General features: G+C 39.2%; 1 protein-coding gene across 1 annotated transcript in view; it reads left to right on the plus strand.

Annotated features, from left to right (window-relative positions):
- nudcd1 (NudC domain containing 1) overlaps positions 1–23,678 on the plus strand; it is a 54,232-nt gene that overhangs the window by 29,484 nt on the left and 1,070 nt on the right. Inside the window, exons 7-9 of the mRNA XM_065471734.1 lie at positions 3,425–3,569; positions 6,934–7,059; positions 16,847–17,006. Coding sequence (XP_065327806.1) covers positions 3,425–3,569; positions 6,934–7,059; positions 16,847–17,006 — 431 coding nt within the window. The remainder of the gene's footprint in view (positions 1–3,424; positions 3,570–6,933; positions 7,060–16,846; positions 17,007–23,678) is intronic.

Genomic DNA, 23,678 nt, shown 5'->3' on the forward strand with positions numbered 1-23,678 from the left:
CAAACTTGTCTTTAGAGATGCTTATATCCATGTGCAGCCCCCTGCTGGCTGTACCCAGGCATTGCAAGTCTTTGGGTCATGCATTGGGATCATTTTGTTAACACAAAGTTTCATGTTGCCTTTGCTGTCCTTGAGCGTGGGGCCATTTGCCAAAAGTAATGTCATGGCTGCTTTGGTGTAGTGTCAGATTGTATGACACCTCCTGGCTTTCTATAACATGGTGCGCACAGCAAGACCATTGTGGAGGCAGTATGCCAGCACAGGGGTGCACATAGGTGGTCCACAGGTGCGCATTCGCTGTCAAAATAAAAGACGCGCACCAGATAAAAGTTGCAACGCGCGTTTGTATAAGATTTTCTGGAGGAGGACAGACATTTGTTTAGAACTCTTAAAGATGTTGAAGAAGCAAGCTCCTTTAAGCAATTACTTTGGTGTTCCTCCACCTCCAAAGAAATGTCAGAAGGAGTCCGAAACCGCAAAAGAAGCGCGTATTCTCGGAAAAGTGGTTGCAGGAGGTGAGCTGGCTTCAAACAAATGATGACCGCACAGAAATGTGGTGCAGAATATGCTGTGAAAATCCCACTCTAGCGGACAAAAACAGTGCCTTTTATATGTACGCAAACGCGCGTTGCATCTTCTTATCTGGTGCACGTCTCAAATGCGCACCTGCATACCACTTATGTGCACCCCTGTGCCAGCAATTCGGCCTCTCTGTGACATATCGCTCCAGGATCATCCCCAAATGACGCAGTGAGAGATAACTGCAACAAGAGGAAAACATTTTACTGAAAACCATTAGACTGCAGAAGGAGAATAAATGGTTATAGGCCCAGTCATGAAAACCGTAATCACAGCTTCCCCACCCGCCACCCCTCTGTAGTCAAATGATGGAAAGTTTATTTAGATAAAACTCTTATTTTGTAAACTCTGCTGTCAGTCTGCCTTTTATATTGCCGCTCACAAAGTGGGCTGTAACAACTGACTGTAACAGATTCAATTTATTTGAATCAGTCAGCTAAACTTATGTGAATGTCATAATATCGCATGCTTACATCCTAATTGCCAGCTTCTGTTACTTCACTGTCTCTGATATATTTAATTAACATTGCGTAATGTTGCTGCTGACTGAAAACGATTTGGTTGACGTGCTCATTGAACTGATGATCATCACTGTGTTTTGACACTGTTAAGCTGCATGTTGTGAAATGTGAAACTTTACAATCACTCTGTGCACCATTTATACCAGTGAACGGCGGTAATTTCATTACAAGGAAACACGATTACACACCAACGTAGTTCATTATGCTGCATTTGCTTAAAAGAAAAAAGCATGTAGTACTTTGCAGTGAATGTGGAGCCTCGGTGCTGTGAAAAAGCATTTGCCCCCTTCATTATTATTATTATTATTTCATATTTTTCATACTTTAGAAAAATGTAAATATTAGGCAGAGATAAATGGTAAATGGACTGATTCCTATATAGTGCTTTTTTACTCTCCCAGAGTACTCAAAGCGCCCTATACAACATACCACATTCACCCAATCATCGGAGAGCAACTTAGGGCTAGTATCTTGCCCAAGGATACTTGACATGCAGACTGGATTAGCCAGGGATAGAACCACAAACCTCCGACCAGTAGATGATCTGCTCTACCTCCTGAGCTACAGCCACCTCAGATAACACAAGTAAATATAAAATGCAGTTTTGAAAAGAGCCAGCCGTCTATTATCTTCCACAGGGTATCACAGGGCTAACACATAGAGACCAACAACCATTCACACCTATGGGCAATTTAGAATGATCAGTTAACCTAAACCCACGCATGTGCATGTCATTGGACTGTGGGAGGAAGCCGGAGTACCCAGAGAGAACCAACGCAAATATGGGGAGAACATGCAAACTCCACACAGAAAGGCTCCGGCCAGGTGGTGAAGTCGAACTCAGGACCTTCTTGCTGTTAGGCAACAGTGCTAATCACCGCTCCACGATGCTGCCCGATTTTTAAATAATGATTTCCTTTATTAAGGTGTTTATTATAGATTTTAAGTGTAGATGGGCAAAATTGAAACTGAAATGTTTATTTTATTCTTAGTAATAAATAAGTATGCAGAAACAATTTGTGCTGCATTTGGTTTTAATACATTAGCAGCTAGAGTTACAAGCTTTCTGTTTGAATTTGATAGTAAACATTAAAGCTTTGTCAAACATATTGGAGAAGTGGCCCAGCTATTGTTTGTTATTGATGCTGATCAATCTGCCACTCATTTTCTTTTTCTTTATTATCTAGTCTAGTCAAAAGTTTGAAATAAATCTCTAAAATATTCATCTTGAAATCGTGTAAGCAAAGTAGCAAATGAGAGCAGCCGGACAACTCACCCAAAGCTGGAAATTCCCACCACATGAATTAAATTGCATTAATTGAGTTCCTGGATCAAGAAGAAGATCTGGAGAACACGAAGGTGATGTCTGCCATTTTAAAACTTACACTTTGGTATGTATTTGTGAAGAATTGACAGAAAAATTGGCTCCAAAAGTTAATCGCTTCAACATCAACCCAATATCACAGCTTACATTTCAAAACAAATCTAATGACAGATGATTTTGAATAATAATTTTTTTAACAGACAAAACCTGCTCAACAGAGGTAGTAATAATAATAATAATAATATTCATGTTTTAGGATTTTTTTTAAAATTAAAAATCAAAAACAGTTTATGAATAATCTAATTAGTAGAGCAGATTCTTTACAAACATTTGCAACTCAGAACAAATCAAAACAAACTTCACTATAAAAGACAAGATAGAATTAATTATATCACTCTTTTGTTAAAACTCAAAATACACCTCAAACTAAGGCTTTATGATATTGCAGTTATTTTGATTTATTGTAAATGTAGTCTTAATTTCAATCATTCCATTGAGAGGACAGAGACGATCTTTTTACGAGGAGTAATCCTGCAGCTTCTTAATGATATTAGGATAGGAGTTGGTAACATTCCAGTTTTTCTTCTTGATGTATTCTGCAGCACAGCCTCAGACACTTCTTGCTTCAGAGAAAGACGATTCATGTCAAAACTGTTTCTGTCCGTCTCAATCTTTCCAAGCCTTTCTATGACCTTTGTCATCATCACTGGATCTTAGCCTATTAAGCTGCTACTGATTGGATGTTTACTCATTGATTGCATCATTTTCAAAGTACTATAAATACTCTGCCGGCTCTCAGATAGTTTCTGAAATTGTGGAAGGAGAACTTTTTGCAGCTTAAACCATCTTGTGTAATTTAGAAAATCACTAAGTGAGCTTTCTGAAGCTGCCTGTTTGCACATTATGTGCTTAAATGTAATGCTATTTCATCAACAGCACTTTTGCTAATGAGTAATACATGTATGATTTGTAATTTTGTATTCTCCGACTCTGTCCCCAGCCTGGAGGTGACCCTGCAGAAGCGTGGTGAGGGGCCCATGTGGCCGGAGCTGGTGATGGGCGACAAGAGAGGGGAGTATGTGATGAGTGATGAGCAGGCCGCCCTCATTCATGAAAGACTGACTCACCTTACCTCTGAAGACTTGGTGAGGCTCACTCTTCACATTACACTGATTAAATCCAGTGCTAAATATGAGAATTGAGAAACATCTTTTATCTGTACAACCAATATTCTAAATGACTAGCCCCATCCTGTCCAGTTTCTGTATATTTTTATTATGTATATTTTGTAATGACAGCAAATTTAAATTAAAGACTGGAGTGGTGGTATGAAACACATACATATGAAAATGAATGAATGAACTGAAGAAGCTTCTCCGATGAGAGGTGAAACATCCTCAAAAGAATTAAAGAAGTCCAGTCATTTTTCTTTCCAAGCTCCTTAGAATACATAAGTATGAAAGAAACTTTTAATTCGAAGTTGACATTGCAGGATTGCATTGAAGTAAAACAAAATCCCTCCATCCCATGAGCAAGAAGAATTAGACTTAAAATATCTGTGACATAGAGCTTTATTGGATATGATATTATTAAAGAGCCATAGATTTATTAAGCTGATGGAAATATTCTTTAGAGATCTTGGTTCACGTTGACATGATAGCATCACACAGTTGCTTTGTTCTCTATAGGATTGGGATCTGGTTACTGTCGAGGTCAGTTGAGTACAGTGAACTCATTGTCAAGAGAAAATATTGAGATGATTTAAGCTTTTTCACATGACACGTTATTCTGGTGGAAGCAGCCATTAGTTAATAAACACAGTTAAATACAATAACTAACTATACATGGTTTCTGTTTCTCCTGATAGTTGAAGTAGTTCCTTTGGGATGTGTTAGAAGGATAAATGATGTTATTCATGAGCTTACAAAACACCAGTAACAAAAATCCAGAGCCCAGAGTGGCACCATTTCTTACTAAACAGATAATCCAACCTTACGTGTTTTGACAAATTTTCATTTTGTTCAAGGTTCTTTATTCGTCATGTGCATAGTTATACAAGTATAACACACAGTGAAATGTAACCTGACACGCTCCTCGACTTGTGCAAAAGGGGGGGAAGAGGAAGAACATTATATATTATATACATTAGGTGAATGTGCAGTAGTAGCATTGTATGCAGCAAGCAGGTGAATTCTGTACATTATTAAATACGAATAGACAATCTGAACATTTTACAAAATGTAATTATCAGCACTTCTCAAAAACATTTCTGATTTTTTAACATCTCATCAATTCCATTCATCATTGTACTGTCTGAACTGCTTACCCAGCTCAGGGTCTGAAGCCTCTCCTTGATTTCATGAGATGGGAAATGGATCGTTTATTATAGTTATAATGAATAATTACACCTAGTGGCTAAAGAAGCTAACAACACTCCGTGAACACTTGGCAACACAAATAAATGGGCTGCTAACAGTAGGCATTTATCTGGACTGTCACACAGGGCATCTCACACAATCCTGATCATGAGGGATTCCCACAAGGGTACAACACCACCGGACTACCAGCCAATTACCTGCCTCTCCATGTGTAAGCTCCCCTCTGGCATTACAGCAACCGAGCTAAGTAGACACATGAGTCAGTAGATGAGCACAGCTCAGAAAGGCTTTGGAAATAATACCACAGGGTCAAAGCACTAACTCCTGGTTGATAGAGAGCTACACCAGAATGCCTGGATTGTCTACAAGAAAGTCTATGCCTAATTGCCCCACACATGGATACTGGTGTGCTTGGCACTATACAACACTAATAGATTGGTAATAATGTTCATCAGGAGCTCAGTAAGACTGGAAGACAGCACTAGAGCCCAACTCCAAGACTGTTGAACAAGTCCCCATCAAGTGCAGAATAAACCGAGGTGTTGCACTGTTCTCATTGCTGTTCAACTCCCAAGAGTGAGCGAGACATCAACTCACTGAACCACCTCACCAAGATCTACAGGTTAAGGACATTGGAATGACTTTCAGACCAGATAGGTGTGTCCGAATGGCTGCAAAGAGAGTGAAGGTGATCAGGATTGAAGGGGTAGAGTTGCCAGAAGGCAAAATACCAGAGTACAGGACGGCTACAAGTCCCTGGGTATACCACAGGCCAGCAGGCGCCATGATGAAGATACAGCCAAATACCTTTCAGAAGTTAAGACAGGCGCTGAAAAGCCAGTTGGCAGGAATAAGATCCAAACTATCAGTACATGCACACTATTGGTCATCAGAAACCCAGCTGGAGTAATACTGATGCAGAATGTGACAGGAAAATTCCTCACAATGCCTGGACGCCTCCATCCAAAGTCCAGTACCCCGAGGCTCTACGAGCAACGCAAAGAGGGATGGCGAGGGTTAGTGAGTGTTAGAGCCACAATTCACGATGATTTACCATCCACAGGTAGAGGAGGTGGCTGACATGAAGAAATTCTACCAGTGGCTAGAAAAGGCCGGGTTAAAAGACAGCAAAGAGGCTCCAATCATGGCAGCACATTTACCAGATCCATAGAGGCAGAAGTTCACCACAGCTAGCATGACCCAAGATGGAGGCTGTGCAAAATTTAATTATTAATTACATTATTATATTTTAGGCATTAAAAATATAATTTCAACTGAAGAGTTTGCATGTATTATACTGGCAGATTACAGAAATACAAAAATTATTTTACTGCTATACTATGTGATTGAAATATAAAGATATTATAGGTTTTTTTAACCATCGTAATGGTAAAAGTGTAGTACAACTTAAACTTATTCAAGGATAACTGGGAAGTTATCAATGAGATGTGTTTTTTTTATGTTCCTGATAAGTAAGTTATTCCTCGTGTTACAACAATACTCTTGTAAACATCAATTTCCTTTAAAGCTGTCTTTTTTCTCTGATTTGTCACATTGCCTTTTAATGATTTTATATACTTGTGTTTTATATATGTATAGCGCATATGTATTAAAATAGATGGGTAGAGAGGGTTTCTTGGTATAGAAGGTGTGGGAAAATCTTAAAGCAGTTTATATTCACTGCGTATACCATTCATATCACCCGACCCTCTGTGTGGCTGAATCACTCAGCAGTATGTGTTTGAAATATTACTCACATATAAAGCTTTCATGAAGTGTAGCCTTGGCTTTGCTTTCTTTGGAGGTTTTCTCATGACCTCCCTTACATTTCTTCTTTCTTTTAACATCCCCTTCTCCTCTAAGGTCTCCCATCTCTGCTTCTTTCCTCTTCAGCTGCTCTGAGCCCTCTTCCTCTGGACGACTTGTACACATCGTAGCTCTCTAGTTTTCAAGAGTCGCTCACAGTTGCCTGTTCAGTAGCATTTTTAGGCAGCTCCTCTCTAATCCTCGCCCTTCGTTAGTATCGTCTGGGTCCACTTGAGACTCTTGGTGCTAACCTTGCCTTTTACATGTTAATAAATGCAAAACAAGTGTAACCATGGCCTCTGTCTTGCTTTCTTTTTTTGTCCAGAATGGAAACCCTGACAGGGATAAACCCCCTTGTAACTCTCAGGAGCTGGAGGACTGCGATGGGTTTCCTGAAGACAGCTTTAGCCTCACACACTTTGATGAGCAGTCACTCAAGCCCACTCAGGTGGTGAGTATCCTTTCTCTTCTTCACCGGTAAACACTTTGAGTCTCCAGCTCTTCTATTCTGGGCCCTCAGATTTAACATTTCCAGACAGCTGTCACCTCTGTCCATCCGTTATTTCCCTCAAGCACACTGTTAGCTACCTGATGCTTCGTGTGAGCATGTTTGTATTCAGCGTCTGCCCCAGTGAATGAGCTGTTGTTGGCATTGCCCTTTAACAAGCCACTTGATCAGAGAGCTCCACAAAGGCCCACTGAAGAAGAACAGGCACACCTCCTTCATCACTCATCCTCGTGACATGAATAGTAAGAAGGTGAAATGTTGTACCTAATGGCTATTTTTATAAACCTGTATGTGCACAACATATTCATCAAGGAGCAACATGGCTCCACGTTGGGTGGTCAAGTGGTTAGAGGCACTGTGCATCGCTGACAAATGGATCTGATCTCATGTGCTGCATCAAAGTGCAGATTTGCTTTCTGATGTCTGAGATCTTTGCTTTCATTTCCTGTCATTTTTTTCTGGTTGTTTCAGGGGATTTTATATTGTTGTTCAGATCACAGCTGAGTCATATATTGACTTTTTCCTTTTGTATGGACAGCAATGTGGACTTGTCACCAGAGAGATTGATGGTATCTGTCCACTGAATATAAAACACTTTGGATCAGTAGGGCGCCTTTTGTCAAAACCCAGACAGTCTTTAGGGAGAATCAATTTTAACATTAGCATTTTAAGCAAAAAGCCAGACCTGATGTATAATATTAGTTACAAGAATTACACTTTCATATAATCACCAAGCTGCACAGTGCAGTCTCGCTACTGGCTGTACTTAAGCGCACTGAGTTAAAGACTAAAATCTGTATACTTAGCAGGTGCAGTGTTTACCATGCTCACTGTGGTATGTTGATGTGTTGACTAATTAGCACTTAGTACCAATTTAGGGAGCGAGCATATGGGACCCACATAGGAAAATGCATATTAGTAAGGTGTTTTTTAAGGATAATGGTGTATGCCAGATAAGTCTTTCTTTTCTTGCTGTTTCATGTTTTTTAACCTTGAGTGAGGCGGCTGCTACGTGCCTTCATATCAGTTCTATTTGGAAAGTTAGAAAGTGTGATTGTGTATATAATGGTTAAACAAAAGAGATGAAATTATTTTCATCTCTCTATAGAAAGCGCTCTATACTATTTGAAGTATGGAGTGCTTTGAGTGCTCAAGCAGAGTAGATGATAAGAAAGAGCCAGTCCTTTTCAAAATTGACCTTTTTAAAAGCTGAAAAAGTATAACACAAACCAGAAACCAAATGTTGATCTTAAAACAACATTTGGTTGTTAAAAGTTGAGCCTTGCTGACTGCAGTCATCATATTTTGAAATGCACAGTTTTTACTTTGAAAGTGAACGGTCACCCTTCACAGTTTGCATCGTATTTTTGAAGTTTCACCAGCACTCAGAGAGTAGATGGAGACTAGATGTTTCCAAATGAGTCGGTGTCTTTCATGCAAACTATTGTCAACCGTGGGAATCTGCTAGCAACCAAAACAATTGTAAGGAGGTTTTCGGTGCAGGACTACATCCTTTTTTAGGACTAATTTCGCCTCGGGACTACCAGCAACCAGTTGCAAATCAGTCACATGGGTCACCGAGTTTTGTGGCTACTTCTTATCCAGAATAAATTTGATCTTGTTTCTTTTTAAACATTTTCAAAATGTAACAAATAAGGGACTTTTTATTTCCTCTCACACCAAACAAGCAGAAATACAAAGTGTTAATAATGTTTTTACTGCACTCTTCCATCAGAAGGTTTGTAAAGCTGCACACTGAAATATCATCCCTATATTATTTGCAGTTTTTTTGCTTCTTGAATGCGTTCAGTTTGCATGATGAGAAATTAGCAACTTTGTCTTTGTTGTCCATTATTTGCCCCAAGGTGAAAATCGGACGTCACAGTTTGCAGTTCTTTAGAACAACATCTATTTTAGTTTGTAAAAAAGAGGCTCACAGTTGATAAGGAAAGCGAGGATTTAATGGGTTTTGCATTAGTATTTTAAGGACATGCCAAGTATGCTTTCACATTTATAAAAAAACAACAACATCCTATTGCACACTCCACTCGATGACGTGTTTGTAAAAGCAGCAGTTTCAACCTCACTTCTGAAGGAGCATAACTGGATGTTTGTCTTCCACCAGCCCAGATACTGTATATAGCCGACTGCAAAAGCTCTATTCATGTGTGAATATTAGACCACAGTACATCCGCCACTGATGTTCCTTTTTCACTTTTCTGTGTTTCGTTTGGGGAAAATAATTCCTGTGTTCATAATGAAAAATTCCCCGTCACAAAAACTCAGTAAAAATGAAGCCTTTCATTATTTGATGAAAGCCTAATAACAACTATTGAGTGTCCAGTACAGTGTTTCTGCTCAGACTGTGATGAAGGGCTAAATAGGAATAAAAGCCCTTTAATGTTTCTCCCTTCATTTACTCTGCAAATAGTACAAACAGGCAACCTGCAGCTCTTAAATAAGTTTGATTGTAGTTGTTTCTGTTCCATCAGTCTTTTGAAGGAAGGCTAAGTCTGTGTGTGTGTGTGTGTGTGTGTGTGTGTGTGTGTGTGCGTGTGTGTGTGTGTACATGGATGCGTGAGCGTGTCTGTGTACAGGATTTCATCCAGGAAGCCTTACTTTTCCATTCTTTGGCTCCGTACCTCATTTTATCCACCTTAATGCTTCAGCTGCCTGCCTGCCCACTAGGATACCTGACCTTTTTCAGAAAGCCTTTTAGCTTAAAATTTGGGCTCCTCCTATTAATTTGCCACCTTTGACTGTGTGTTTGTCTGCGGTTCTGATCCCACCTGAAAAAGATGAAGAAAGGTTTTTGTGTGCTTTCCTCAGAGGGAGGCTGTGAGTCACATCTACTTAGGACACCTGTAATGGATTTTACAGCCGTGCTTATCTCAGCATCATTTAGGCTGTGCAGCAGGATCAGAAAGTTTTTTATGATATCATTTGTTACCAGAAAATGATAATTGGATTGAAACGTTTTCAGACATTTAAGTTATAAGATATATTTGAATGTTCTGAGAATGGGTGTTTTGCAGACAGAGCTTTATAAGAGCTTTGCTCAGACAAAACAAAAACACTGATTTCTTTCTTGTGAAAAAGTTTTCTGTTTGTTGATGGCAGTCTATCAGCACTTCGCCTGTTCAGAGCTCTTCTACGCTCTTCTACGCTCTTTGTTGCTGTTAAATTTGCCAGCAATTTCCTGCTTGGATGAGGTAGAGTTATTACTAACAGTCCGACCTTTGAATGTCATACTGTTATGACTTTATGTCTGGAAGGGAACTCAGTTTAACCCTGTTGGGGTTAGTATAAGATTGCTAAAATGTTCAGAAACGAGCAAATTTCTGCAAATTACTATATGTTAACATCCCGGCAATGACTGCCAGGTCATGTGGTCAAATCTTAGAAAAAAATCCTATTTTAGTCAACATCACAGTCACTGATTGCAAACATGGGCTTTTAAGGAGAGACAGAAGCCAGTTCTCATTAGAAAGGGAGTGTACTGCATTTATGATGAGACAAAACAATGATGACATTGTGAAACAGACTACCGCACTGCTATTTATGATATATTATCTTGGTTCCTCAGCTATTACATCAAAGGCAACTTAGATTTAATGATTTTAAGCAAATTCTGCCAGAACCGTTATGACTTATAATTTACAAACAATAAATAAATAATTAAAGGAGAGATCTGTCTTATCTAAGACACAATGGGAAATTCATATTGTTCTGATCTTCTAATCCTTTCATTTAGACTGGTACTGGTTGTGCAGTTTAATTTATTATTTGTTAGACTTGTAAAAATTCTTTCTTCTGAACACTAACACAGTTCTTATTTGTTACAAATTCAGCAAATATCTTCTGTTGATTCCAAGTGTTGAACTTGTATATAGTAGGTGTTCACTGGAACTCCTAATGTATGGTCCAAAAAGATGCCAGTTTAAGTGAAGGAGGCCATCATTAGGCTGACAAAACAAAATTAAATCTATGAGATGGAGAGCAAAAACTTTGGGAGTGACCAAATCAAACAAAGTGCATGATGATAAAATCATTTCCATGGTTTACAAAAACACCTTCACAACATCTAATCAAGTTAGGAACACTCTCAGAAAGACAGGTGTGTCATTCTCAAGGTCTACAATCAAGAACGATTGTGTACGTTGTATTTTCGTGTATTTTCATTACAGAAATGGGGAAATCGCTGACCAAGTAAGTCACCTGTTCTCAGCCTGAAAATGCTCCTCAGTTGTTCTTCTTATAGTTGGTCTCTTTAAGGGTTGTCACAGCAGATCATCTGCCTCTATCCCCATCATCCTCCTCTGTCACACCAGCCCTCTGCACGTCCTTCTTCAATACATCCATGAATCTCATTTGTGGTCTTTTTCTTTTCTGCTTACTTGACTGCTCCATATTTAACATCGCCTGTCCCTCCTCTGCACATGTCCAAACCATCTCACTTTATTTCTGAACAAGTCAACTGGACCTGTCCTTATAATATAATCATTTCAAATTTTGTCCATCCTCGTCACCAAATGCAGAGAGACTCACAAACAAGACCTAGTAGAACATATCAAGAAGGAAGCACGGCATTTGATGATGTCCATGAGATCCAGAATTCAGCCAGCCATTGTCTGCAAACGTTTTTTTTATCCAAGTAATAAAAACAGTCCTTATATTTAAAATAGTACTAGTCTGTCCAATTACATGTGAGCCTCTGAAAATGTGAGATTGCAATTGGTGAACAGCAGGGCACTGCTTTTGTTAAACCCCTTGAATTGAAGCTGAAAGTCTGCACTTTAATCACATATTGATTGTTTTACTTCAATTCCACTATTGCAGCATAGAGACAAAATTACACAAAAAAATCCCTTATGGTCCAACTAGCAAGTTAGCTCTTTTAATTGTGAATGTAGTTATTTATTCAGATTATCTAGAAGACTGATATATTTTATTTAACTTAACTACTCTTTCTTTTTTGTGTCTATTGTCCTTTGTGGGAAGGGGATGGGGAATAATAGCCCCTGGATAACTTAGGAGGGTTATGTAAGAAAGGGCAACAGGGTGCTGGTGGAAATTGTGCTACTGCTAGCCAAAGACAAAGGAAGTGGAGCAGGGGAAGGCATGTTAGAAGGTAGGAGAGAAAAGGAAAGGTAGGAGTGTAAATGTATGGTCAGTTAAAGAGTTAAAGAGGCAAGGCTTAGATGGTTTGGTCATGTGCGGAGGAGGGATAGTCGATATCTTGGACAAAGGATGCTGAAGATGGAACTGCCAGGCAGGAGGAAAAGAGGAGCTTCACTGAAGTAGTGAAGGAGGACATGGAGAGGGCTGGTGTGGCTGAAGACGGCACTAAGGATGGGGTGAGATTAGTGGCAGATTATTTGCTGTGACCCCTAAAGGGAGCAGCTGAAAGAAGAAGAAATCCTTTAAATAAAGAACTGGTTTCAAAGTCCAGTTGTTTTGTAGCTCTTGTGAAACAGCTACAAAACTTAACTTTTTTTTATTTCAATTGGCCCGAGAGGCAGTGTAGAGGTGCTTCATTTCAGTGTGAATATACAAATGTGGTGTGAAGCTGGCATCTGTTCAGGTGTTGCATTGTCGACCAGGACAGGTGTGATTCCACAAACTAGTCATCTGACAATTGCAGAGCACAAAGAGCTTCCCTGAACTGCAGTTTGTTTTTTGGGGGTTTTTGATCAATGGGTATTACAACACAAACACGCACAATCACTGGGAGAGACATCCCAGCCTCCTCAGGTGGAGGTAGAGTCACACATTTATGATATGCAATTTCCTAAAAAAAGCTTTGATTTTACACTCTGGTTATAACTGAAGGTCATATTTGACTGTCCTTTGGTGCAGCTGGCTCCCTTGCTGTCAAACAAAACACTTGGATGGTTTTTAAAAGATAAAATTGAGCGTCTCGGGCCGATTAGAGTGTAAGTAAACAACGCTTTGTCCTCTCTCTGTAAAGGCGAGTGAGCAGCAGCCTTCTAAGAGCGTGACGGCAGCAGTGATGAGAGGGAGTTGGCATTTCAGCTGTTATAACAGACATCTGGCCCCTGCATACAGATGCATTTTTTTCCCTTTTCTGCAATACCAAGTTCCCACTTCCTGTCATCATCTATAAACCATTTGATTAAAAATAAAACAGCTTTTACTGACAGTTTTTTTTTCCTTGTTAGCAGGTATGAGTAATTATTAAGTACTTTTCTATACAGCCTCAGTGGCAGTACCTTGCATTGTGCATGTATTATGCAACCGCTATATAATATACCTAAAAATGTCTTAACTCACAGACTGGCTTATTTATGCAGCTTTTTAACCATGTCATGGTCTTTCTCTTGAAGTTAAAAGCAGTGATTGAGCGCTGAGATACAGATCAAAGGTCTCTGAACTGGATGTTTTCAACCTTAAGAATAAACCAAAACTTGGGAGAGCAATTAAATTAAAACTAAAATTACATATTTTGATTGCCTATGTTTAGGGTTGATGTCATCACCGTGACAACTGAGACCTCAAAGGGTTAAGGAAGCAGCAGTATGTGTGAGGGAAAAGGCCTGGATTGGTTTCTGGATGAAATCTCTGACAGAACCAACCACAGGGTGGGTGGCTGTCGACTATTTGGAGTGAAAAGAGAGCAGAATGAATAGATGAGTATTGTGCAATGACAAACCCACACTGGGCAGGTTGTAGGCGCGAGTGACTATAGAACAAAAACATGTTGCTCTGCATCCAAAAGATACAGTACCTGCACTACCTCTATGTACAGTTATGGTTCAGGTAAAAAAGAACAAAGAGGAAAAAGTATGAGGTGCTGTAAAGAGAAGACCAAATGTTAATGCCAAATAGTGTTTCCACCAACATGTTCTAATCCTGGCACATAATATAATGTAATGTTTTCAGATGCAACCTGCATCTCCCCATTATGCACAAGGTTTCCCTTGGGATCAGTGCCTTTGATGCACTGGCAGCAGTGGTATTTGCTTATAAGAGATAACATTTTAGTCTTAAATAGCATGTATATCGAGCAGGAGACCGTGGTTTGCTTTTTTGCTTCTTCTTCATTTGTTTTGTTACACACTAAATGTGGGCAATGACTACTTGGATAAGGACAAGATCATGATTTGGAGTAAAATCATGTCTCCTATTAGAAAGTTGGGAGTGACACAAAAGGAGGCCTGTTGTGTAACTGAGTTATGCTTGCAGATGTGACAAAAATGGCATTTGTGGACATTGCAGGAAGGCGAACTAACTGATTCTAGTTCGGAGCCCGATAGCTGAAGGCTTAGTTCTGCTCTGTTGCCATAATATGGTACTATGAGATATTTAAGATATGATGGAGCTTGGTCATTAAGGGAGAAGGGTTTTATATTGTATTCTGGATTTTAAAAGAAGTTAATGAAAAGAAGCTTAAATGGAGAAATATGATTTGTCTTTGTTGTCCCTTTAGTTTTGGATCAACTAAAGGCTTTTCGCAGAGCTATGGTGACATCATGATAAAATGAAAGGGCAATACCTCAGCCTAGAAATAACAAAGGATTAAACAAGACATTCCTGGTGGTTTTTTATTAATTTATTTCATTGAAAGACACATTTCTCATTGTGTTTTCATTCATAAGATCCTGATTGGTGCATACATGCATGACATCAGCTGAACCCTGCTCACTTCGAACTGATCAGAACAATAAAAATGGAGAGTGTGTCTTTTTGAGTAATTTTCACTGTAGCAATATACAGGCCATTTTTTAAAAGTTATGTTTAACTTAAAAAATGCAGAATTCAGTTTATAAGCCTTCATCAGGGAGGTTGTTTCTTTTAGATTACACATGAAAACTAATGCATTTTAAATGTTGTTTGAAAGTAAGTGCCTTGGAATACTTGTATATATTCTATATAAACTTCTCCTTTCCAAAGAGCATCTCAAACAAAAACGATCTGAATGCATAAAGCACTTCTCTTTAGGCCCATTTAAGCAGTATGTATTGTGGCAACTTAACCGACTCCCGGTTCTTAATCATATTCAGTGGCCTTAATGCCTTTTTTATGCATTTTATTATGTGCACGTTCTGTGGAGATGCAGGAAAACTGACGTAAGATGAAGGAAGAAAAGATGAGACAGTGAGACATTCACCTTATTCTGTCCTATACTGTTGCTGCATTAGATTGAACCTTTCCTACTGACAGACAAAAGTCCTCTGTTTCTTTAAGAGCTCCACCTGTTCTTTTACATTTTTTTTATCACCCTCAGTTGTGAATATTATATCTCTGTGTTGAAGCTAATACAGGAATTAGCAGGAATTGTGATTCTGGATTCAGAAGGATAATCCACTGCTCCCTTCAGTTAAATCCTTCTTATTCAATAAAGGCTTTGTGAAGAAGCTAAAGTAGAATACAATACAAAATGCAATACAATACTAATACAATCACTATTTCTATAATCTTTTTAGTGTCACTCTGTTTACTTTTTGTCCGGGTTTAAATTGCCACAGCTTGTAAGGTGAGACCTGAACCCCCCGCAGAGAAAGGTGTTTGTGAAAATAATGCAATAAAAGGCTTATGATTGTTTTTTTGTTTTTTGTTTTCCTTTCCTGGAAACAAGCAGCAGAATATTAGTATTCTGAAAATGGTTTTATTTTCCTCAGCCACACGTAGGTAGTTTTATGTACAATAATCATGCTAAGAACAGGCAAAAACAGGTTCGCCTACAGTGCTTAACCACGTGTAATAAAAAACAAGAAAAGACATTTTAAAATTAAAAAAAAACTATGATATTTATTAGGCAAATATCAAACTCAAATTTTATTTGAGTTACGTACCAGCACAACAACAAAAGAGATTAGCTTTAAAAATCAGTTGGAACACTTATAACTAAGGCTGTCGAAAGAATCAGAAATCTGGTTTTACCTTTGGAGGAGCTGACGTTACAGGAACACCTGATTTTACTTATGGATGGGCAAAGTAAAGAGGGAGAACTAATCAATGAGATCACATTCAGTAACCTTTAAATTAATGAAACCTGCACTCGTCCTCCTCTGGCAGCTCACAAACTTGTGATTTAAGTCAATTTAATTTGGTACACTTATTTGTATTTCCACTGTTTGTTTCGTATTCACTAGTCATGTCACAGGGCAGGCAGTGGCATCGTTATCAGTCACCTCCCCCACATAAACACACACAGAGGCTGTACCAAAGCCTCACACTCCAAGTCAACCACAAGTGGCAAGAAAATGAGTTTTAGAGAGGAGAGATGACGGCTTCCTAAATGGTTCGTCATTGTTTGCTACAATCATCCACCAGCTTACGAGCTGGTTTATGCAGCGTTTTGAATGCTTGTCAAAAGTGTATTGAGATGGGGAGGACAACGCCGCCTGACAGCCTCTGAGACAAGTTGGCAGTTTTCATCAAGTGAGGAATCAGTGTGAACAGTCAGATGCCGAAAAGCGATTATGTCATAACAACAGTCGTTTTCTCTCCAGAACAAATGGAGTTGGAATAGAATAGCAGCAAACCACACAGAGTTAGGACAAGCACATTTATCAGAATTTAATATGAGGCAAATACTAACAAACCTGCTGAACTCAAGTTAAGATGCAAAATACAGGGAATAGCATTTCATGTTTTGTTTTATCTGCTTCGTGTCTTTGCTGCTGAACCTCTACAACCTCAAGGATCAACACACTAGTTTTTCTTGGGACATCAACATAAAACCCTCATGTTTGTGTGTCTCCAGGTGAATCTAGGGAGTCACCAGTACCTGTTCACGGTTGACGCGAACCCATCCGAAATGCCGTGCCTCTGCCTCCGACATGACGTGGACGCTCTCGTTTGGCAGCCTCGTCCTGATCAACCCGGTAACATGTGGGAGCACATCGCCACGTTCAATGCTTTGGGTAAGAGTTTAAAGTCACAACACTTACTCTGTGAATTTCCCTCAATTATAGATCCACTAAACCCAAACACATAAGGAACACCTGTACAATTATCCTATGAGGCTACAGTGTAATGCATAAAATGCAGATGAAGGTCAGGGGTTAATGTTCACATCAGACATCTGAATGGAGGTAAATCTCATCTGTTCTCTCATGGTTGTTGGTAGTAGACAGGCTGGTCTGATCCAAAATGCTCATTTGTTGTTTGCCACAACAGTCTGTAGAGCTAACGTGGGATTATATAAGGGGCAGTTCTGCTGAAAGGAAAGCTTTGTTGACGAGAAGATGAGAGGAAAACTCTTCATCTGTGCCGAACTGAAGCCTGGAGACAGATGGGCCGAGCAAGCAGAAGAAGACCTCAATTCTTGTTGGCAAACAATAGAAATTTGTGGCCACAGGAAGCACAGACTCATAGAAACTGTACAAATACTGGAGAGAACGCATCCTGATCTGGTATTTCTGAATTTCTGTCCCAGACTGCAGATGGTAGTCACTTCCCCTCGACAGCATGAATCCTTTCTGAACCAACCTGCCTGTCTCAGCAGTCCAGACTGCTGGTGTCAGTAGTTCTGTGATGGCGAGGAAACTTTTCTTGTCACGCTGAACACCAGCCACAGCCTATCTGAGTGCTGTCGCTAACCAGCTGCATCCCTTTATGGCCACAGTCTGGGGGCTTCCAGTATGACAATAAACAACGTCATAAAGCAAATTGGCTAAAAATGAGTTCTGAGATCTGTCATGGATTCCCCAGTCACTGGAAAAGAATCCAATAAGATGTGGTAGGATTTGATGATTTTAGCTGCCTGCGTACAAATCTGCAGAGTCTCAGTCGAAAGTGAAACCTAATTTATGCCACTGGACTGAGGTCTGTTACATTGCATCTGCAACAAAGTTTCCTTTTTAACCTTTTTTTTAAAGGTTTAATTTTGGGCAAAGAGAGCAGGTGAAGACATGCAGCAAGGGACAGAAGGTCGGACTCGAACTTGAGCCACTGCTTTTGGTCAATCAGTAAACTGTACTGGTGCTCATCCTTTTTAACCATTTAAGAGTTTTTGTAGTTTGAGAATTGACTAGATATTCAAATTTTTCCTCTGTTTGACTTTCTGCCTGCCTCATCTGCTGAAAAAAGAAAAATAAGACTTGGAACACATTGTTAGTGGAGCAAAGATCTGCCTCTGAAATGTGCTGTAGTCACAGTCCAGCGGCTTCACCCAGTGGGCTTCCAGCATTAGTGAAGATCTCCAGCAGACATGGTTGAAACCCTGAGATCATCTCCAGGATCAAAACTGGTCACAAGAATGAAACCACAGATGGGCAGAAGCTGACGTTTCCACATAGAACAGAATTCCAGTCGGACTCTTACAAACTAGCTATTTATGTTTATATACATCTACATTTTTTTATCATTTATTCCATGTTAACGACACATTACACTGTTAAAGCCATCCCCTTTTTTCAAATCGATAAACAGAAACAAGTTTTAAACTCAGACCTTGTCTTACTAGAAAGTCTAACAACAGTGGCCCGGCTACATTTAAGAAGTGAAACCTTGAGCTGTTGTTTTGGAACCATTTTTCTACCTTGATCGGACACTGAAAAAAACCAACAACTGATAGTTATTCAAAATAAAATTCTTTGCTAGGTCCTAATAAATTGTTTACTATTCAGTTTACACAAAGTGGTGTTGATGAGAGGAAGTGAAAATAGAACCTGGTTTTACCAGTATTAGGTTCAAAGCAGAAAAAAGACAAATTCTTTGAAACTGAAGGCAAACAGGTCCCTGCATTTTTAGTTTATATACTAAATCTTCATACAATAGCGCTGCAGTGAATCTTTAACAGTTGCTGAGTTTCCGGTTTTCAGCACATCTTTCATGATAACACACTACAGCGCCTTTTAAACCTAACAAATATGGTTATGTTGTCAAACCAACACTGTTTGCAGCCATTTGCCACTCGAGAGGAATAAATGTTGTTTCCCAGGCGCTTCTCGGGCCTGTTAACATTAAAACAACCTCCAGCTGTGTGTGAGAGGCAGAAACTGGGACGATGGCTAGCCAGTAGCTTCGGCTTTATAGTTAATAAAGGAAATGATACTACAGTCAGGGCTTAGAGGAAATATTATTGTTTCAAATCCAAACAGAAATATCTTTTTGCAGAAAGAGTCGCTTTTATTCTGTAAAAAAATCACCTGTATTAGCAGAGAAGCTACGCCACTATGTCTGTAGTGCAAAGTTTATCCCAAGATGTATGAGTACCAGTAAATGTCAAATTGATGTAAAACTCTATCTTTATGATTAAAAAAAAAAGACAGCATAAGATGAATAATTAATTTCACGCTCTAATAACTTTACATTTAAGTCCAGTATCACACTGCTGCTGCTCCTGCGGCTTCACAACTTCAGAGGATAGACAACTAAATGACTGCTTTAAAAGTGTAGTTAATGATAACGGGGACACAAAAATATCTATGAAAATCATTTAGGGACATGACTGATTATCGGCTTTGCATATAAACATTTTAAACTGCTCTGAGTGTGAGGACTGCATCGTATTGTGTCTGTTAGCTCAGACACTCACCGATGTGCTGAGATTGCGCCTGTTTCCAGAGCTGCGTCTCTTTCAGTCTCTTGGTCTGAGTAATTTATCTCCTCACCTGTCTCTTCTCATCTTAAAACAACAGACACCTGAAGCACTTTGACAGCCGTGACTTCTTCATTTCTCTTTTGTTAAGAAGGTGCACTTACCAAACAGCACATTTCTGTTTGGAGTATATCATCCAATTTTGGACTGCAGATGGATCCCTGGTGATATTTTCGGAAATGACCTCAATGAGTCGCAACAAGGCACAGAGAGAAACAGGACTCAAAATGTGGATGCTTGAGCACCAGAGATCATCCTTGTAATACTAGAAATGACTGTGCCACACCACCATTAAATATATTTATGTGAAAGAGTCCTTAAAAAGTTTTTTAACGTCTTAAATACTTCAGTTTGCAGAGGTAGGGCTTTTCCTGCAAAGTAAAGAGATGATTTGACTGTCAATTGCCAAAAATAAGAGAAGAAAAGAACTATTAAGTAAGGTGGCACAGGCTCTTTTACTTATAACCATAACAACTATAATTATAGTAGCTATAACTATGTGGGTCTTATAGTCTTTATAAATGAAAACGCCACAAGAATTTCCAGCACGCATTGATGGAGTTTATGGCCCCTCTATTCATGTAAACGAGGCAGTACCACTGCATTGTTATGGCCTTGCTTTGTAGTGTGACCCACCTGTTCAGGCTGTTTTTCTTTGGGCAGATGGATAATGGTTTTGTCAAATAGCTTGAAAATAACAGACACTCCTGTTGGTTTAAAGCTGGTGTCCCTAAATGCTTATTGGTCAGGTAGAAGGTGATTTAAACTTGGGACAGTGAGGGCAACGGTGCTGTTTTTGTTTTTATTTTCACAATAATGAAACCACAGTGTGGTTAATGTGTGCTTCCATTCCATGATTGGTGTTTTAAAGCTCTTAAAACCTCTTATATTTAACTTGCATATATCTGTGTGTGTTTGATATGTATCCTTCGATAATACTTTTGAGATTAATTAAGAGATTTGAAATCTATAAACCTGTAGTGTGTTTAGTATTGATTGTGCTGCTTAAGGCTCTGCTACACAACACAACTACACAAACTAATTTTATTAAGGACAAATGTTGAGCTGCAGGAGAGAAATTGCTGGTTTTGCATTTTTGAATTGCCGTGGTGTCAGATGGGAAATCTTAGGCATGCAGGAAGTGGCTCATCAGATTGCAAGAGTGAAAGATAATTTGTTTTTCAGCAGCAGAGGAACAATAAAGTCTCACTGTCACTAATATCAGGGAGCAGATGTACAAATGGTGTGTACATATGAGAAGGCATACTGGAGCAACCTGGTATTTATAAGCAATAAGACACACTCACCTAAATCAAACTTTACAGCATTGTCTAACATTTCTAGAGTCATGTGGCTGATGTGATGAGACGATAAAATAAACGATGGTGGATGGAAACCGTAGGTGCAATTAGAGGGGCATTTAGTAACTCAGTTATTTATGAATAATCATGAACTCCCATTAACATCCAACCGTTTCTTTCTATGGGGTGGTCTTTTTACTTTATGTAGTTTATATAGGTAAAGTGTTTTCCAATGAAGAATTTAGCATTTTCTGTATTTGATTCTGATTGTTAGGATGTTGCTACTATTGATGATTTTACAGGTTTACATGGCTAATGAAAGCCGGTTTGCTGCAGGTGCAGAAACTCATTGACACAGCTGAAATAGCTGTTTGTCTTTGCAGCGCTTCACACTGACAGATGTAATAGCTAGTGCAGCTACACGGACCAATGCAAACTGTGGGAGTGCAAATCAGGCCTGTGCACATCTCCCAGTATGAAAATGACTCGACACTTATAAACACCTTTATAAATCAGATGAGTAAGAATGACTTTTTTATGCTTTTGGCCCAGCTCTTTGGTCTTCTTGAAGTGACCTTGGCAAATATGCAATTTCCAGATCAGTGAAAGCAAATGATCAAAGACTTACGTCGTTCAAAGCTTAAGAAGTGAACCGTCCATCCATCCATTTTCTTAACTACTTATGCAGTTCAGGGTTTTGGAGCCTGTCCTTGCTGTTGTCCTGGACAGCCGCCAGTTTAAAAAAGAAAAGCTTTGTCAGTGTTTCAGCTTTTAACATGATTTAAAGCATCACTGCCAAACTAACTGACTTATTGATTTATTGGCAAATATCAAAGGTGGCATCTTTAATTGTCTCTGATTTTATATTCAAGAGGCTGAAACTGGAAAATTCTTTGTATTTACAGTAATTTGAAAAATTACTTAAATAATGAACGAATCAGTGAGTATTTCTTTTCTTTCTGTTACATCTATTTAGACCTTTTCAGTATCTGTAACTATTAACTGAACATGTCTTTGCTGCTATGGTGCGTTCTCTTTCTAGCTAATTGAATTCGCTGGCTCATTGATCACACGTCTGTTTTCTGTATTGAACACCCTTCTAAAAACATGGATCTCTGAGGAATGTTTGGGGGGACTGAAATATTTTAGCTTTGCTTGAGTTCTTATTTGTCCTGCAATTAGCTTTTTTCCTCAGCCGTGTTTTTGTCATTGCTACTCCAGGGTAGATTTTTAAACCTCTCCTCACCCAATACTGTGATATGGATCCACGCCTGGAGCTTTGTGCAGCAAAACTATGCCATAGGAAAAACAAAAACCTTTTTACGCTTGGCTGTTAGATGGAGAGAGTAGGGTTATGGGTAGTAGCAGGTAGATTGATCCAGTAACAAATTAGTTTCAAGTCCTGGACTAGCAGGTACGGAGAAGAGCTGCATTTCCCTCCTGTGTGTCCTAACAATAATTACATTGAATACAGGAAAAAAAACGTACTGTGTAGAAACTCAAAACAATCTCAGATGCCATGTGTGATCTTTTTTTATCCGTAGTTTGGGGAGTGTGGCTCATAAGGGGAAAATTTCCATTTGTGAGATTCAAAGATAAGATGATTAACGGTACAGATTATTCACAACCTTCGTGGTTCTGAATTACTTCAGTTATTTCAAAATGTAAGTGCCTCTTACTGAGAATGTTGCATTAAGTCAGAAACGCATGACTGTGGAACAGCGTGTGTTATTCTCTATGTTCAAGCCCACGCCAGCAGCAGCTAGGCCAACCACATATCGACACACCATGCCACAGCACTCTACAGCACTTCACGCCTGTGCTATTTCCAGGCCTGAAAGACCAAAAAAAAAAGATTTCTTTTCCTCTCACTAGCAGCTCCTCGCTTCTTCAGATAGTAGTTGTTGAGGTAGAGAAATACTCCAACAATCAGAAACAATCATGCTATCACAAAGATATTGTCTTAGAGTTTAAGTAGTTGGTTTCCTCCACAGAGAGAAGGAGGATATATCCACTGTGACATCACCCTCTGGCTTGTGGCTTTTTAAGCCTCCACTATTACTTTATGACTTCTGCCATCTTTTCCTCATGACTATATTTAGATGAAAGCGTGGAAGTTATCGGTGAAGCCTAGCAAGCTGCGCTTATAAACTGTACCAGTGTAACAATAACTGTACCTTAGTTATCAGCCAAGTCCAGCACAAACACACATATCTGTTTATATGTGGAAGTCGACACAGGATGTTTACTTAAATAAAATGGAGCATGTTAAACATAAACTAACAAATGATGCCAGGTGAGCAGTTCATCTGAGCCAGTTTTAATAACCTGTAAGACCCACGTGAGCTACACCAGCTGGCAACCGTCCCATTTAGGCAGCTGTTGTCTAATGTAGTTCTGTAGATCACAGAAATGACTAACAGATAAATTAAATAATAGAATTTCACTTAATCTGAAGCACGGACTTATTGGATGGATATGGCTGACACGTCCACTTCAGTGGCTTGAATTAATTGAGGTGAAGAGACAGCTAGTGCCTGCAACCTGAGACTTTTATCAAATTTAATAAGTAAGTTATTTAAAAAATCCTTCTTGCACAGAACGATTTGCTATAAAGATGAATATGAGTTTCATATTTTTGCCAACTTGTGTTTGGAGCCAGCCTCAAAGAGCCATTCTGCATTTTGCTC

Source organism: Pelmatolapia mariae, linkage group LG22, assembly GCF_036321145.2.
Source record: "Pelmatolapia mariae isolate MD_Pm_ZW linkage group LG22, Pm_UMD_F_2, whole genome shotgun sequence".
In the NCBI taxonomy this organism is placed as follows: Eukaryota; Metazoa; Chordata; class Actinopteri; order Cichliformes; family Cichlidae; genus Pelmatolapia; species Pelmatolapia mariae.